Source organism: Cucurbita pepo, chromosome LG05, assembly GCF_002806865.2.
Source record: "Cucurbita pepo subsp. pepo cultivar mu-cu-16 chromosome LG05, ASM280686v2, whole genome shotgun sequence".
NCBI lineage: Eukaryota > Viridiplantae > Streptophyta > Magnoliopsida > Cucurbitales > Cucurbitaceae > Cucurbita > Cucurbita pepo.
In genome coordinates, this window is record NC_036642.1 from 3573700 (window position 1) to 3590027 (window position 16328).

Sequence of the window (16328 nt, forward strand, 5' to 3'; positions counted from 1 at the left end):
GAAAATGGGTTAGAAATTGATAATGGGTCACATAATAAATCAAAATTAATGTTCAAAATTGAAAATAAAGAGCTGAAAATGATTGAGAACAAGAAATTAAGTAAAAAAAATGTTTAATTGGAAAAGCTCAGGGGTATTATCGTCATTATCTTATAATTGATTTTCAAAACAATAAAACACAACGGGGAACGTCAATTATCTAATCGTTGACCAGTCCTAATCGGCTGGTCATCGTCCACCGCCAGTTTTTTTTTGTTATCTAAAATAAAATAAAATAAAATAAAAAGAAAATTACAAACCAATTCTTTAATTTAAATTTTATAATTTATATTTAATTTTATTGGAACCTTTATAATTTTAAAATGTTTATTTCACCGTAATTTTATTGATTAAAATTTTATAATTAACGATACAAAAAAAAACCATTTTAAACATTTAATTTAATTAAATAGATAAAATTAATTTATTATGTTATTAAAAAATTATGGATACAATAATGATAATTTGACCCGACCCAGTTCAAATCAGTGGCAGATTTAAAGGGAATGGCCCATCACTATTTTTAAATTAATTTTTATATACACGTGGCCAATTTGTTTTTTTTTTTTTTCTTTTAATGGGTTGGTTCGTTCTTCAAATTAATTGCAAATATATATATATATATAATATTAATATATTGTGGTATACTTTTATTTTATTATAGATATTCATTAATTTTATATCTAAAACAAGGACTAAATTATGCCTTTATTAAAGTTAAATTACAAATTTTTAAAATTTTTGTAAACTTTTCAATTTTTAAATTTATTAATAATCTGTGAAATGTTCATATCTGACTGTGCTTACACCTCTCGTCTATCTTTGTTCAAAATCCTCGTTCGAGAATTTGTATAGATAAAGGTTTTTCCCGGCACTTCCATACCAACTTAGTAGTCAGCAATTGACATAATAACTGATACATCATAAGTTTTTGAACAAACTTATTAGTCTGTATTTGGACTTTAAACGCTTAGTAAAATATAAAATTAAAAGTTTAATAACTTATTAAATACGAATTTAAAATTTTAAAATTAAACTCATAATTTAAGAAAACGGACTAAATTAAATTTTTTAAAATAATAAGAATCAAATTTAAATTAGGCAAGAAATTTATAATATAACCTAAAAATTTTATTTTAACATTTGTATTTACTCCCAAATTTTTGTTAATAAAATATAAAAATAAAGATTTCGAAAAATATATGAAACACAAGTTCACGGGTAATTACGTATTTTCGTTTGATTTAGATCTATAAATGGCAAAAACATTTTGTTTGGTGATGGGACAAGACAAAAATTAAATGAAATTAAATGATGAATTTGAAATTTAATAAAAGATGAGGGACCGACTAAAAATTTAGAATCGAACGAGAATCATAATCTTATATATGCCTAATCAAAATCTAAAAAAATACAAATTTAGAAGGTACGAGATAGAGTTAAATGATAAAAAACAAACGTGCACGATAATGTTTAAATAGAAGGATAGAGTTTTAATTTATTATAAAATGAGGGACCAAATAGAAAATCTAGAATTATTTAATTATTTAATTTTCATCTTATAAAAACATTGGTCAACTTGAGGAACATAATGTAAAATTAAAAAATATAAAATAAAAAACATAAATATTTGAGTGAATATATTAATTAATTAATTATTAAATTTCTTGGAATTCAAAAGTCAAATGGGGTTGATAATATAATGAAAAGCTAAAATTTTGGGAAATGTGGGAAATATTTATGCTTCCTTAATATTCTCAATAATTACAAATGCTTTGTATTTATTTTAATTTTAGTAATTTAAATGGACGTGTTTTTTTAATAAAATAAAAATAGCATAAATTTTTCTTTTATTTCTCGATTTTTTTTTGAAAAATAGGTATTTTTCGGTAGAAAATAGTTTTATATTTAATTTAATATAATAATTACAAAGTAGAACGATAATTAGTGTTTTATCTATTAAGTTTGTTCAAAATTATAAAAATTTTATGTTTTTTTTATTTAAATATTTTTAAATAAATAATATCGAAAAAAAAATTATTATAAAACATGATAATAAAAAGAATATTTTAAAAAAATTTAAAATTAAAATTTATTTTCTAACTCTAATACCATTTCTAATAATTTAAATTAAAATATTAATCAACAATTTATTTAGTACGAGAATAATAAATAAAAATTAGAGAAACGGGACCAAGAATATGATCTTTGTTTCCATTTTGATGAGGAAACTTTTTTCCGTTCCATTTTACCTTTTGTATAAATTAAATGAATATGTCTATTACGGGTCGGGATCGAGATCGGAGAATTTAAAGAGATTAAATTAAAAGTAAAAAAAAAGAAAAAGAAAGGATTATTTTTAATTTTGAAGAATTGGGAAATGATTAAAGTAGAATAATGGGAACACTGTGGTGTGGGTCGTGATACACTTAATACAAAAAAAAAAAATTGTATTCCACAAATTAATCCAAAAATAAATAAATAAATAAATAAATATATATATATATATATATATATTTATAGAGAGAGAAAGTGCAGAAACATAAGAAGAAGCCTTGGAATGTGGTTTAGCGGTCCATGAAACCACGAATATCGAGGAACTAATTTTTTTTTTTTTTTTTTTTTTCAATTTTTTGTTGTTTTAATTCTTCAAAATTCCATTGAATTCCTTTTTCTTTTTTATAAAATTATTGAAGCTTCTCTTGTACTGCCCCCCTTCTCTGCTCTGGAGAGATTTAGAGAGAGAGAGAGAGAGAGAGAGAGTTGTAAAAGGAGCTCCAAATTTTCATGGATGCTTCGATCTCCGCCCTCCTCAGTTTCTAAGAGATCTCATCATACAAACGAAAAAACCCCCTTCGTCTCCATGTAAGAATCCTGTTTCGAATCGTTTTCCATTTTTTGTTTTGTTTTGTTTTGTTCTTCATTTTCATTTCTGTATCGCTTGTGATCTTTCAATTGTGGTATCTGGATATTGGACTGATTCTGTTTGTTAACTCATTAATGGCTGCCTGATTTCTTCTTTCTCTACTTCGCAATTTCATTTTCCACGATTTTTGTTTTGTTGTTTTGTTTTTGCTTAAACAATTGGGATCCATGTTTGATCGCTTTAATTTAATAAGTTTTTTTTTGTTTCGGTTAAACTGATCTGCGTTTTTCCCCTTTTGTAATTTTCTTTTTCCTTTTTTGGATTGTTGTGTAGTGTGTATTCGTTTTTTTCTCGCACATTTCTCTCCCGTTTATAATGCCGTGTTCTTGAGGGGATTTCATGGGTTGAACTGTGCGGAATAATGGGTAGCGTTAGCGAGGATGAAGAATGCCCGTTTTTTGATGCGCCAGATATCAATGTTCCCTCGATATCGGAAGCCAATTTCGATGGGATTGAGGCGGGCTTTGATTCTCGTCCCAGATTTAACAATTGGGTCGATGGGAGTTTGGGTTATGATGTATGGAATCGAAGCCCTATGAGTGTTCATGAGCGTCGAAGTAAGTTTTTGAAATGGATGGGAATGGGATTAGATCGAGCTCCTCTCGCTAATGGGAATTCTCTCACTGTTTGTTGTGATTGGAGAGAAGGGGATGGAGAAAGATGGAGGGATAATTCCGGGGCTGAATCCTCAGAGTTTGAAGATGTGTTTTGCTCGGGTCGATCTTCGTTGTCGTGTTGGTCTAATGATGATCTTGAACATTCAGAGATGGCTTCAAAGAATAGCATTCTGTATAGGGATGGTGGGATTCATGGAGAATGTGGCAGGAAAATTGGGGATCTAAAAAAATCTGTTCGGTTTGCAATGCCTGAAAGGCTCGAGGAGGCATCGAGTTCTTTGCCGTCTTTCCAACAAATGATGGAGATGGAGGCTGAGAGGGCGAACATTCCGTTGAGTACAGAACGAAGAGTCAACAAACGTTGGCTTAAGAAATTACGATCGGCTGCCTGCATTTTCGATAAGCATGGTAAGTCAAGGTTGGTTGTTGATGGTGATTTGAGTACAGGGTCGAGAGTGCCGAGGATGAAGGTTCGCCATTGCAAGAAGCAATTGAAAGAACTCTCAGCTATGTATATGGGACAAGATATCCAGGCACATCAAGGTGCTGTTTTGACGATGAAGTTTAGTCCTAGTGGACGGTTTCTCGCTACTGGTGGTGATGATGGGATTGTTAAATTATGGCAAGTGATTGAAGATGAGAGATCGAATGAATCCGACATTCCCGAGATCGATCCATCCTGCATTTACTTCACAGTTAATCACCTTTCTGAGTTGAAACCCCTGCGTTCGGAGAAAGAGAAGATAGCTAACTCGATGGCCTTGAAGAAAACATCAGAATCAGCTTGTATAATTTTTCCACCTAAAATCTTCAGGATATTGGAGCGACCATTGCACGAGTTCCATGGACATACCGGCGACATTCTGGATCTCTCTTGGTCAAAAAACAATGTAAGTATTAGTTCTATGAATTTCCTAGAAACTAAATCATGCTTATGCTTTAGTAATTATGAGATCCCACATCGGTTGGAGAGGATAACAAAACATTCCTTATAAGGATGTGGAAACCTCTTCCTAATAGACGTGTTTTAGAACCGTGAGGCAGACGGCGATATGTACCGGGCTAAAGTGGACAATATCTGGTAGCGGTGGGATTGGGCTGTTACAAATGGTATCAGAGCCAGCCACCGGGTGGTGTGCCAACTAGGATGCTGGACTCCCAAGGGGGGTGGATTGTGAGATCCCACATCAGTTGGAGAGGGGAACGAAACATTCCTTATAAGGATGTGGAAGCCTCGTTTTAAAACCGGGAGTTTGACGTAGATATGTAACGGGCTAAAGCGGATTTTAACTACTAGTGGTGGGCTTGAGCTGTTACAGTAATCATATTAAGTATTTGTTGTTTCCTCGTGCAGTATCTTCTGTCATCGTCAATCGATAAAACTGTCCGACTTTGGCGATTGGGATCTAATGATTGTCTCAAAGTCTTTTCACATAGTAACTACGGTGAGTTTGGAATTCCGTTCTCTTAAATTACTTACAAATTCTTTACGTGCAGCCCCCTCACGGTTCGTCTCCATGTTGGCTGCAGTTACTTGTGTTCATTTTAATCCCATGGATGAAAATTACTTTATCAGTGGTTCAATAGATGGAAAGATACGCATTTGGGGGATTCCTTCTTCTCAAGTTGTTGACTGGATAGACATTAGGGAAATTGTCACTGCAGTGTCCTATCATCCTAATGGGCGGGTGTGTTCTCGTTTCGCTCTTTCATTATGTTTATGTAGAAATTTGGTGGTTTACTTAGATGTTAAAGGCATTTCGATCTCATCATGTAGAGAGGAGTCGTTGGCTCCATAAACGGTACCTGCCGCATCTTTAGAATAATAGGTTCGTTTCTTATACTAAATTACTTCCCCGAACGCTCGTGTTATGAGCTGAATATGTTAAACACTCGACTTCTTTTGCTNAAAACATTCCTTATAAGGATGTGGAAACCTCTTCCTAATAGACGTGTTTTAGAACCGTGAGGCAGACGGCGATATGTACCGGGCTAAAGTGGACAATATCTGGTAGCGGTGGGATTGGGCTGTTACAAATGGTATCAGAGCCAGCCACCGGGTGGTGTGCCAACTAGGATGCTGGACTCCCAAGGGGGGTGGATTGTGAGATCCCACATCAGTTGGAGAGGGGAACGAAACATTCCTTATAAGGATGTGGAAGCCTCGTTTTAAAACCGGGAGTTTGACGTAGATATGTAACGGGCTAAAGCGGATTTTAACTACTAGTGGTGGGCTTGAGCTGTTACAGTAATCATATTAAGTATTTGTTGTTTCCTCGTGCAGTATCTTCTGTCATCGTCAATCGATAAAACTGTCCGACTTTGGCGATTGGGATCTAATGATTGTCTCAGAGTCTTTTCACATAGTAACTACGGTGAGTTTGGAATTCCGTTCTCTTAAATTACTTACAAATTCTTTACGTGCAGCCCCCTCACGGTTCGTCTCCATGTTGGCTGCAGTTACTTGTGTTCATTTTAATCCCATGGATGAAAATTACTTCATCAGTGGTTCAATAGATGGAAAGATACGCATTTGGGGGATTCCTTCTTCTCAAGTTGTTGACTGGATAGACATTAGGGAAATTGTCACTGCAGTGTCCTATCATCCTAATGGGCGGGTGTGTTCTCGTTTCGCTCTTTCATTATGTTTATGTAGAAATTTGGTGGTTTACTTAGATGTTAAAGGCATTTCGATCTCATCATGTAGAGAGGAGTCGTTGGCTCCATAAATGGTACCTGCCGCATCTTTAGAGTAATAGGTTCGTTTCTTATACTAAATTACTTCCCCGTTATGAGCTGAATATGTTAAACACTCGACTTCTTTTGGTTAGGTGATAATAACCTGGAATTAGATGCCGAAATATGTTTATCGAGTAAGAAGAAGTCGCCCAGTAAAAAGATAACAGGGTTTCAGGTAGTTCTTCTTTCTATTAATCTTCTTATTCACATTTAGATGTTGTATTTATGTTTTTGTTTCTTGTCGTTCTCGTGNCTGGTAGCGGTGGGATTGGGCTGTTACAAATGGTATCAGAGCCAGCCACCGGGTGGTGTGCCAACTAGGATGCTGGACTCCCAAGGGGGGTGGATTGTGAGATCCCACATCAGTTGGAGAGGGGAACGAAACATTCCTTATAAGGATGTGGAAGCCTCGTTTTAAAACCGGGAGTTTGACGTAGATATGTAACGGGCTAAAGCGGATTTTAACTACTAGTGGTGGGCTTGAGCTGTTACAGTAATCATATTAAGTATTTGTTGTTTCCTCGTGCAGTATCTTCTGTCATCGTCAATCGATAAAACTGTCCGACTTTGGCGATTGGGATCTAATGATTGTCTCAGAGTCTTTTCACATAGTAACTACGGTGAGTTTGGAATTCCGTTCTCTTAAATTACTTACAAATTCTTTACGTGCAGCCCCCTCACGGTTCGTCTCCATGTTGGCTGCAGTTACTTGTGTTCATTTTAATCCCATGGATGAAAATTACTTCATCAGTGGTTCAATAGATGGAAAGATACGCATTTGGGGGATTCCTTCTTCTCAAGTTGTTGACTGGATAGACATTAGGGAAATTGTCACTGCAGTGTCCTATCATCCTAATGGGCGGGTGTGTTCTCGTTTCGCTCTTTCATTATGTTTATGTAGAAATTTGGTGGTTTACTTAGATGTTAAAGGCATTTCGATCTCATCATGTAGAGAGGAGTCGTTGGCTCCATAAATGGTACCTGCCGCATCTTTAGAGTAATAGGTTCGTTTCTTATACTAAATTACTTCCCCGTTATGAGCTGAATATGTTAAACACTCGACTTCTTTTGGTTAGGTGATAATAACCTGGAATTAGATGCCGAAATATGTTTATCGAGTAAGAAGAAGTCGCCCAGTAAAAAGATAACAGGGTTTCAGGTAGTTCTTCTTTCTATTAATCTTCTTATTCACATTTAGATGTTGTATTTATGTTCTTGTTTCTTGTCGTTCTCGGGATGCTAATATTTTCTATGCATTCTTATGCTTTTTCTCTTGGGCCGCAGTATTCTGCAAACGATTCGAGCAGAATAATGGTCAGCTCTGCTGATTCTCGAATCCGGATTGTTCAAGGGCTTGAGGTGATCCAGAAATACAAGGGTATGCACCTGTATATCCTTGTTTGTTATTGGTGTTGTTCGTTGTATCCTGTCTTCCTGTCTGCTCATAAGCAAGTTTCGTCCTTTCCGTTCAGGGCCTTGTAATACCGGAAACCAGATGTCTGCGTCGTTCACCTCAGACGGGAAACATATTATATCGGCTAGTGGCGATTCTAATGTATATTTATGGAACTGCAGTTATAAGAACGAGTCTATTTTTTCCCCGGTGAAGAAGATCAAGTCGTATGAATATTTCCCCTCCAATGGTTCCATTGCAGTACCGTGGTGTGGTTTGAGAAGTAACACAGACGACGAAAGACGTTTTGCTGGCACGCGAAGGAGTTCTTCTGACACTTTCCCGCTTTCGTCCCCGGCCTTTTTCTCTTTGAGGCAAGAGTTATTAGAATCCTTCCCCAAGGGATCTGCAACTTGGCCCGAGGAGAAGCTCCACGCTTCGAGCCTACTAATGAAACCATCTATGATGCATAAATCTCGGTATAAATTTCTGAAATTGTCTTGCCAAAATACATTGAGTTCTCACGCGTGGGGTCTGGTCATCGTGACTGCAGGATGGGATGGACGAATCAGGTCGTTTTACAATTACGGGTTACCTGTACACGTCTGAAATTTAAGGATGTTCCGAAAATATGAAGTGATTTCCTTCTGGTTTTGGTTTTTCACATGTTAGTGCCTCCTGGCTGAGTATAAGCATATGATGCAAGCCTGATATCATTTTAGATGATCAACACATGTTATCACCCCCACTGCAATAAACACAATCATACGTGCTGATGGCTGATATGTTATCGTTTTCGGAGTTTCCTCGAGCTCTCTCTATATATTTTCTTATACTCTAGGGCCAGTTTATCGAAACGACGGCGAAACAAGCTTCTCTATGGAGGAACAACTTCAAATCAGCTAGTGGCCAAGGTTAGCTTACCTAATATAGACTTCATGATGTCGTGATTTGAATACTGCTGGCCCATATCGAACATGTCAAGTCGTTTATGTAATGAGGAAACGATACTGATACGAGGCATTGTCTCGACCGTGCAGGTTGCTGCAGGGGCTTGGAGGACCTCATACCTCTTGCCTTTTCTGCTCTAACACGGTCAGGGAAATCAAGATTGGTGGCCTGTATTCATTGAAGGAAAATTGGTATATCTTGTGGGCCATTTTTTTAAAAATGATTTGATATTTTTGACCATTTCTGTTTCGACTTCGTATCAAGACGACGACGATGACTACGAGAGACATGAGGATTTGAGTGTGGGGGCAACAAAGTCGGTCGTTTTCATCTGATGAGACTTTACCTTCCAGGCTGATCTTGAAATGCAAGGAAAAAGTTTTTTTTGTTTGCTTCTTGCTGCTTGCTCTTGCTTGCTGTATCATTACACTAACACAGTCTGCACCAACCCCTTTTGCTAACAGAGTTTATAGGTTGTATTATTCTCACTTATTTCATTCGACAACGCCGATCACGGTGTTACGAGCTTAAGCTAAGCTACTTAGCATCTGTGTTGTAAATACAAACTCTGTACAGGCTTCCACCCTCCCTCCCCCGCCTAAAAACTGTTCTATGGAAGTCATTATAGAATTGAAAGTTCAAACAGATCGAGATTTGAAGTTATAAACTCATCTCTCGCCCCGTCTTGTATAACGGTAGCGAGGGAAATATAATTCCAACAAATTCATACCATTTGAGACAAATAAATTATTCATTTACTTTGCAGGAGTTTACAGTTAAGAAACCAACTGATTACAAGATGAACACAAAAAGAGAAAAAGAGATATCCAAATATTCTTTCTACATTGAATGTGCTATTTAAATAGTGAATAAAAAGTGCATATTTGCAGTTTACTTGTTCTTCTTCTGCTGTCTTCTGCCTTTTCTGTGAAAGCTTTCTGGTAACCAAGCTGTGTGTGCCCATGTTCCTGCTCTGCATCAGAAGGTTAAATGATTAGAATCAATTAGCTGTACTGATAAATGAAAAACTACGCCTTAAAGATATAAATCCCAAATCCCAAACGAGACAAAGAAACATGTAACGTTTCGTTCCCATCTCCAACCGACGTGGGATGTGGGACTTCACAATCCATCCCCTTTCGGGGCAGCATCCACTTGCTAGAGAGAGGTTTCTACACCTTTATAAAGAATGTTTCGTTCTCCTCTCCAACCCGATGTGAGATCTCACAATCCACTTCTTCGGCCAGAGTTCGCTTGACACTCACTTCTCTCTCAGTGAATCTCACAAATCTTGTCTATTTTTGTTTGGCCACTTGTTTCCTTTTGTGGATGGAGTTTGGAGGATAAAAAGATCCCTTTCTTCTTTACTCATCAAATATAATATTCCGATTCAGACAATCATGTTGACATAAAATAACATTTGATGAGATGTTTATGTCTGAGATCATGAAATGAATGACAAAACAGTACGAATGTTGTCTTTCCAACTGCCTCTGTTCATTTCAGAAGATGCTATCAAACTCATAGACACTTCATATCATTCACTGCATTATGACAAGCAACCAAGATGAAGAAAAAGGCAGAAAGGTCAGAAATCTCTCCACTACTGCATAACTTTCTAGTTTTTATAAACAAAAATGGCAGAAAGAAAGCTCAGATCTGTACAATTTCAATAGAAAAATGGAAATTATTTCTCTTATTATATCACCACCGAGCGGAATCTCGGAGAATTGGTGGCTTTTCATGCCATCCAATGGTTAGCAACACCATGATGTTCGGTCATCGTTCATCATTCATCTTGATCCCAAATCAATTTGGGTTCATCCAAGAATTATCAGACAATCAAGAAAGGAAATGTCAAAACCGATCAGATTTATGGATTCGGCGATTATGACCTAATTTTGAATGATGAATCTTCAAATACCGATAAGAATCAGCAAGAATCGAGTTGTTTCTGGTAAAAAAAATTTATTATATCATTCCAGTTGTAATTCACAGAAAAGAAAGATATGAACAAACGAAGAAAAGAAATTCAACGCATAATCCTCAATCCCAGAGCGAGCAAGGGAAAGGGATAGAAAAAGGAAAAGGAACACATAGAACAAAAAAGAAGATTAAAAAAAGAGAAGAAAAAAAAAAACATTCGGATCCCGCGACAAATCTGAAGAAAACCTAATTTGAAATCGACCTCAGATCCATGGAGAACGACGCTCAGACGGGGAGATTGGCAACGTCATTGACCGGCGGAGGAAGCGGTTCGAAGCTGCGAATGACAGAGGAAGAAGTGGAAGTGCAGTACATGAGAGGGCGATCGTGAGCCTCATCGGGATCTTCATGGTCGTCGGAGGTTGAGAGATTGATGCAGGAACAGCGCTCGAGAGAGGCGAAGAAGGCGGAGGCGACGCTGGTGCCGAGCCAGGTGGCGACGCCGTTAAGCTTCTCGTAGGACAGACAGGCGCTGCTCTGATTCTCCATGGCTATGGCGGATTCGTTGTAACCTGCCTTGGATGGTCTGTAAAAACACGGAGAGAAAATCAGCGAAGACAGAGGAGAATGATCGTCAAGAGCCTTTCAAATTCTTCGTTTCAATTTCAATTTAAACATCCTAAAATTAGATTAAGAAGACCAATTCAAAGCTTCATGATCTTATCTACATGACAAAATTAATCTGGCTGCTGCTAATCATCCTCTAATTTCTAATTTTCAATTTAACTTGAATTTTCCCCTTTCTTCGTTTCATCCAAACCTTCAATTTTGTTCCTTCCTTCCCCTAATTTTTCTTTTTTAGAATCTTAGAAACATTTGTTATTCCCCGATCTTCAATTGTGTAATCTTCAATTGTGTAATCTTCAATTGTGTAATCTTCAATTGTGTAATCTTCAATTGTGTAATCTTCAATTGTGTAATCTTCAATTGTGTAATCTTCAATTGTGTAATCTTCAATTGTGTAATCTTCAATTGTGTAATCTTCAATTGTGTAATCTTCAATTGTGTAATCTTCAATTGTGTAATCTTCAATTGTGTAATCTTCAATTGTGTGATCTTCAATTGTGTAATCTTCAATTGTGTAATCTTCAATTGTGTAATCTTCAATTGTGTAATCTTCAATTGTGTAATCTTCAATTGTGTATGTTGACGATCATAAGACTTATTAGTGAATATTGGTCCAAGAACTCAAGGTGACGTATCTAGAACTAGACGGTATGAGGGAAATTGATGCAATTTCATTCAAAAACTTTTAACGGTTTTGATAGCATATAACTTCGATAAGAAAAATTGACAACTAATCACATCCTAGTGTAGTAAATTATGAGGTATATCCAAATTGGAGAGTGTAGACATAATGTTGATAAACAAATATATGGTGTCGTGGCGTCTACCCGATGTCCAATTGACACTAAATTAGGATAACTTCCATATTTCTTATGAACGTACTCGACTCCAAAACCGCATGCCCAAATTTCCTTCAGAACCCCGACGTTCGAGGTTAAAATTTGGAGTCCTACCCGACCCTTCAACGAGCATATCTGTGACACTCTTGCCCTTATCTTGATTATGTCTTCTCATCTCCTCTTTAAAGGACATGTTAGATCGTGTCCTCTTGATAGCTTCATGACATTCTTCTATATTGACTTTCGAGTGGCCAGATGGACATGTCATATGGTGTCCTCCTTATCGCTTCATGACATTCTTCTATATTGACTTTCGAGTGGCCAGATGGACATGTCATATGGTGAACTCTTGATGGCTTCATGAAGTTCTTCTATATTGACTTTCGAGTGGTAAGATGGACATGCGCTTCATGCTTCAAGACATTCTACATCCTTCTAATATTGACTTTCAAGTGGCCAGATGAACATGTCATATGGTGGCATTCTGATCGCTTCTTGACATTCTACATTCTTGTACATTGGCATTTGCGTGCCCAGATGTTCACTTTGCTTGACGTGAGAGTCCCAACCTAATTTTTTTTTTATTTTATAGTATAGTTGTAAAGTCTCCCCCACTACCTAATTTTTTTTATAGTATAGTGGCAACAGACTTCCCCCACTACCTAATTTTTTTGATTTTCCACAGAAAGCATGAACCGACAGCAATAAAAAATTTCGATGTTCGAAGAAATTGACCATTTAAGAAGATATAATAGCTAGCAGTGGTATGAAGTTTATATGAATAAAAGGTATTAGTAAAAACCATAATCATACTTTTCAATAATTAATTAACTAATCAAACTTGTAGCAACTGTTTGTCAGGTTCCTTCTCCACACTGACAAGAAAAGGCTATTTCTTTTGCTTGTAGAAAAAGGCAAGATTGATCATATTTGGGGAAAAAAATTGCACAAAACCATCACTTGTTCTATCAATCAAACATTTTTAAAGAAAACCCTAATATTAATTATACTTGAACACATCAAAACAAGCATAGATTTTGTCATTTATTACTAAAAGGGGAAGGAAAAAAAAAAGAGAAATTAATAGAGAACAGATTCAAAAGCAAATAAAGCTCTCTAAGAAGAACAAGCTTGAAGGGTATTACCAAGAACATACGATTCTCCCCAATCGCAAAGCAAAGCATCAAAATGTTACTTCTTCAGCAATGGCCAATGCCACCCTCAATTCACTCTTCTCGCTTTCTTCACCAATGGCTTCCTCTTTCGCTCTCTCGCGCCTTCTTCGTGCTTACACTTCAATTGCTGCGACTTTGCTTCTTCTTCTTCTCCCTACACTCCTCCACATCCAAGGTAATTAAATGGCACACAGTATTATGTGATTATCTGTCTGTTCATTGTTATCTCAGCTTCAAAATTTCAATTACCTTTTCATTTGTTCATCAGCTAAAGGTGGATCCATCGGAGTCAATTATGGAACGTTGGCTGACAATCTCCCTCTGCCGTCTAAGGTTGCGGAATTCCTCTTGGATTCCACCATTATCGACCGCATCAGACTGTTCGATGCCAATCCGGACATCTTAAGAGCTTTCGCTCATACACGCATCTCAGTAACCATCACAGTCCCCAATGATCAAATCCCCCGCTTAGTAAAGCCAAATTTCGCAGAAGAATGGATCAAATTCAACGTCCAACCCTACGTACCTGCCACTGACATCATACGCATTCTAGTCGGCAACGAAGTCTTGTCCACCGCCAACAAAATGCTCATCGCGAATCTCGTCCCGGCGATGCAGAGCCTCCACACAGCCCTCTCCGAAGCCTCATTGAGCCGCCGGATTCAAGTCTCGACGCCACATTCACTCGGAATCTTGTCGAACTCAAGCCCGCCGTCCACTGCAAGATTCCGGCAAGGCTACGACACGCACGTAATAAAGCCGATGCTGAGCTTCCTGAGAGAAACAAACTCGCCGCTAATGGTGAATCCATACCCATTCTTCGGCACCACCGCCGAAACCCTAGATTACGCTCTCTTCCGGCCAAACCCTGGCGTGTACGATTCAGATTCAGGGATTTTATACACCAACATGTTGGACGCTCAATTGGACGCTGTTTATTCCGCCATGAAAAGCTTGGGCTTTGCGGATCTGGATATTGTTATTGCCGAAACGGGCTGGCCCTCTAAGGGTGACCCGGCCCAAATTGGCGTTGGCCCAAAAGAAGCCGCCGATTACAACGGGAATCTCTTACGACATGTCGTATCAGGGGTGGGCACGCCGCTAATGCCGAACCGGACCTTCGAGACGTACATTTTCGCTCTGTTTAACGAAAATCTGAAGCCCGGTCCAGTCGGTGAGAGAAACTTTGGTCTTTTTGAACCGGATCTGAGTCCGGTTTATGAGATTGGGATTCTCCGGCCCACGGTAGCTGCCACAGCCCGAACCCATCCTAAAACGTTTTTGATAATCATGATCGTTACATGTTGGTTGATTGGTTTGTTGTCGACTTGGATCTAACAGGCCCAGTCGTCTACACCGAGAGCCCATCACGGCCCAGAACCCACACCAAAAGGCCCAAGCCCAAGCCCAAGCCCAGTGGCTGATGGTAAAACATGGTGCCTGCCCAAAACCGAGGCCGACTCCGAGGCCTTGCAAAGAAACATCGATTACGTTTGTGGGCTGGGCTTGGATTGTGGGCCGATTCAAGAAAATGGGCCGTGTTTTCTTCCCAATACGGTCCGAGCCCATGCTGCTTACGTCATGAACGCGTACTTTCAAGCAACAGACGGGAACGATTCAGATTGCGATTTTCAACAAACGGGCGATCTAACCACGGTGGATCCAAGTGAGTCTTTAAATTACAAGTTTGCCCTTCCATTTTTTAATATTCTAAATTTAAAAGGTTTTATTCATGTTCGCTACGTAAATATTAATTTTAACAGACGAGCGAATTGAGAATATATAAGATCGATAGAGAAATTCCCTTTAAAAATATCCGACCCTATTACCTCCCTGACTTGAAAGGGGACGGTTTATAATTTTGAGCTACAATCACTATGCTCCATAACATTTACAGGGCGCAACGAGAATAGGGTAGTGAGAGGAATTTGACGGATAATGTAATATTCATTTTTAAATTAAATTTCAACAAAATAGAAAAAATAAAATAATTATGACAATTTATTCTCATTGATTTTATTTTTCAGGTTATGGGAAGTGCAAATATTGGTAAAATGGGAGATATGGAAAGAAGGCAATCCCCTTTATTGCAATTTTCTTAAATATAAATATATATTATTTATTATTTATTATTTAATTTTGTTTGCTGTTTTATTTTGTTTAGTTGACTAATTGAAGAGAGGAGGAGCAAAGAAGGGAATTTGTCACACAAAATATAATTTTCAAATACAATTTTTATCTATATTTAATATATACTATTTTTATTTTTTATTTTCCTTATTTTTTTGACCTTATTTATTTATTTTTAATTGATTTCCCTAAAAAACCTGAAATAAATTATTAATATTATTATTTTTTAAATGAATTTCCTTTCGGGAAAAACTAAAAACATTTTTATTTAGAAACAAATTATTATTCTAACAAAATAATAAAAATAAAATTCTTTTATTATCCATCTGGACTGGGCCAGCTGGACAGCGGTGTTGGCATGTGACATTGGGCCCATATCATATCTACTGTTGCGTGGCAGCTCACCCCTTCGTACCTTAGGAAAATTTTAGGGCCCAATTTATTATTATTTAATTTAAAAAAAAAAAGTTTATATTTTTTTTTATCGTCTAAAATAATTAAAACTAATAACTTAAGTCCATGTCATCGTTTTATGAAGTCGTTTTAAATGAATGTTTCTACGTAAATAAGTTACGTCATGTATATGATAGCGACTCTATATCAATATAAAACTAAGGTTGTTATAAATAATTATATCGAGTACATATTTAAAAAAATATAACCGAAAGTTTAGGAATATAAATTGATTTTGCTAATATATATATATTTATTTATTTATTAAAGGCAAGGGAGTTGAGGAGAAATATAAGAGGGGCTTTATTGTAATTTAGCTGGGGGGGGGGTAAAGAGCAATAATACGATAATAGTGGTAGTGATTTATAAATATATTAAAATTGGTAACTTTCAACTAACCGTAGCGTAGATTACTGTTTCAAACAACCTCTAGGTTATCTTTCCATCATTCAAATTTGACTTTTGCTTCCATAAGGACCGTCTCACTGTACCATTTTGGAGATGAAATTACTT

The 16328-nt window shown here is 36.8% G+C and overlaps 3 protein-coding genes and 2 long non-coding RNA genes across 8 annotated transcripts in view; 3 read left to right on the forward strand and 2 right to left on the reverse strand.

Moving 5' to 3' along the window:
• The first annotated feature begins 2580 nt into the window (after positions 1 to 2580).
• Positions 2581 to 9332, forward strand: LOC111794612 (WD repeat-containing protein 44-like). Of its 2 annotated transcripts, none has more exons than XM_023676682.1 (9): positions 2581 to 2904; positions 3239 to 4472; positions 4937 to 5027; positions 5113 to 5270; positions 5360 to 5411; positions 6414 to 6496; positions 7606 to 7699; positions 7794 to 8628; positions 8755 to 9332. In XM_023676682.1, exons 2-8 carry the CDS (start codon positions 3327 to 3329, stop codon positions 8321 to 8323), a joined length of 2154 nt encoding a protein of 717 aa, XP_023532450.1. In that variant the 5' UTR covers positions 2581 to 2904; positions 3239 to 3326; the 3' UTR covers positions 8324 to 8628; positions 8755 to 9332. The 2 variants fall into 2 exon arrangements, with proteins under 2 accessions (XP_023532450.1, XP_023532449.1); XM_023676681.1 differs by lacking the exon at positions 5360 to 5411 and adding an exon at positions 6290 to 6341.
• Positions 9333 to 9397: 65 nt separating this feature from the next.
• LOC111794613 lies at positions 9398 to 11484 on the reverse strand. Its single transcript, XR_002815117.1, has 2 exons — positions 10854 to 11484; positions 9398 to 9638 (listed from the first exon to the last, which is right to left on the reverse strand). It is a non-coding gene; the product is annotated as an uncharacterized LOC111794613 (long non-coding RNA).
• Positions 11485 to 12820: 1336 nt separating this feature from the next.
• LOC111795208 (nephrocystin-3-like) overlaps positions 12821 to 16328 on the forward strand; it is a 29650-nt gene continuing 26142 nt past the window's right edge. For 2 of the 3 annotated variants that reach the window (XM_023677500.1, XM_023677501.1), the window contains exons 1-2: positions 12821 to 12828; positions 16220 to 16230. In XM_023677500.1, coding sequence (XP_023533268.1) covers positions 12824 to 12828; positions 16220 to 16230 — 16 coding nt within the window. In that variant the 5' untranslated portion in view covers positions 12821 to 12823. Of the gene's footprint in view, positions 12829 to 16219; positions 16231 to 16328 lie in introns of those variants that run through there. The other variant, XM_023677503.1, reaches the window with a different exon arrangement.
• Positions 13037 to 13853, reverse strand: LOC111795212. The gene is made up of 2 exons (XR_002815175.1): positions 13482 to 13853; positions 13037 to 13386 (listed from the first exon to the last, which is right to left on the reverse strand). It is a non-coding gene; the product is annotated as an uncharacterized LOC111795212 (long non-coding RNA).
• LOC111795210 (glucan endo-1,3-beta-glucosidase-like) lies at positions 13300 to 15354 on the forward strand. The gene is made up of 4 exons (XM_023677504.1): positions 13300 to 13407; positions 13501 to 14477; positions 14574 to 14898; positions 15260 to 15354. The coding sequence occupies exons 1-4, from the start codon at positions 13308 to 13310 to the stop codon at positions 15283 to 15285; spliced, it is 1428 nt and encodes a 475-aa protein (XP_023533272.1). The 5' UTR covers positions 13300 to 13307; the 3' UTR covers positions 15286 to 15354.

What these genes read in the sequence shown, in the direction of transcription:
- LOC111794612 (XM_023676682.1), top strand. Translation starts at nt 3,327, where the DNA reads ATGGGTAGCGTTAGCGAGGATGAAGAATGCCCGTTTTTTGATGCGCCA. An exon ending in CCGCATCTTTAGAATAATAG is followed by an intron (nt 5,412 to 6,413) that starts GTTCGTTTCTTA and finishes TCTTTTGGTTAG; the next exon opens with GTGATAATAACCTGGAATTA. An exon ending in AAAAGATAACAGGGTTTCAG is followed by an intron (nt 6,497 to 7,605) that starts GTAGTTCTTCTT and finishes CTTGGGCCGCAG; the next exon opens with TATTCTGCAAACGATTCGAG.
- LOC111795210 (XM_023677504.1), top strand. Translation starts at nt 13,308, where the DNA reads ATGGCTTCCTCTTTCGCTCTCTCGCGCCTTCTTCGTGCTTACACTTCA. An exon ending in TACACTCCTCCACATCCAAG is followed by an intron (nt 13,408 to 13,500) that starts GTAATTAAATGG and finishes TTTGTTCATCAG; the next exon opens with CTAAAGGTGGATCCATCGGA. An exon ending in TTGGGATTCTCCGGCCCACG is followed by an intron (nt 14,478 to 14,573) that starts GTAGCTGCCACA and finishes TGGATCTAACAG; the next exon opens with GCCCAGTCGTCTACACCGAG.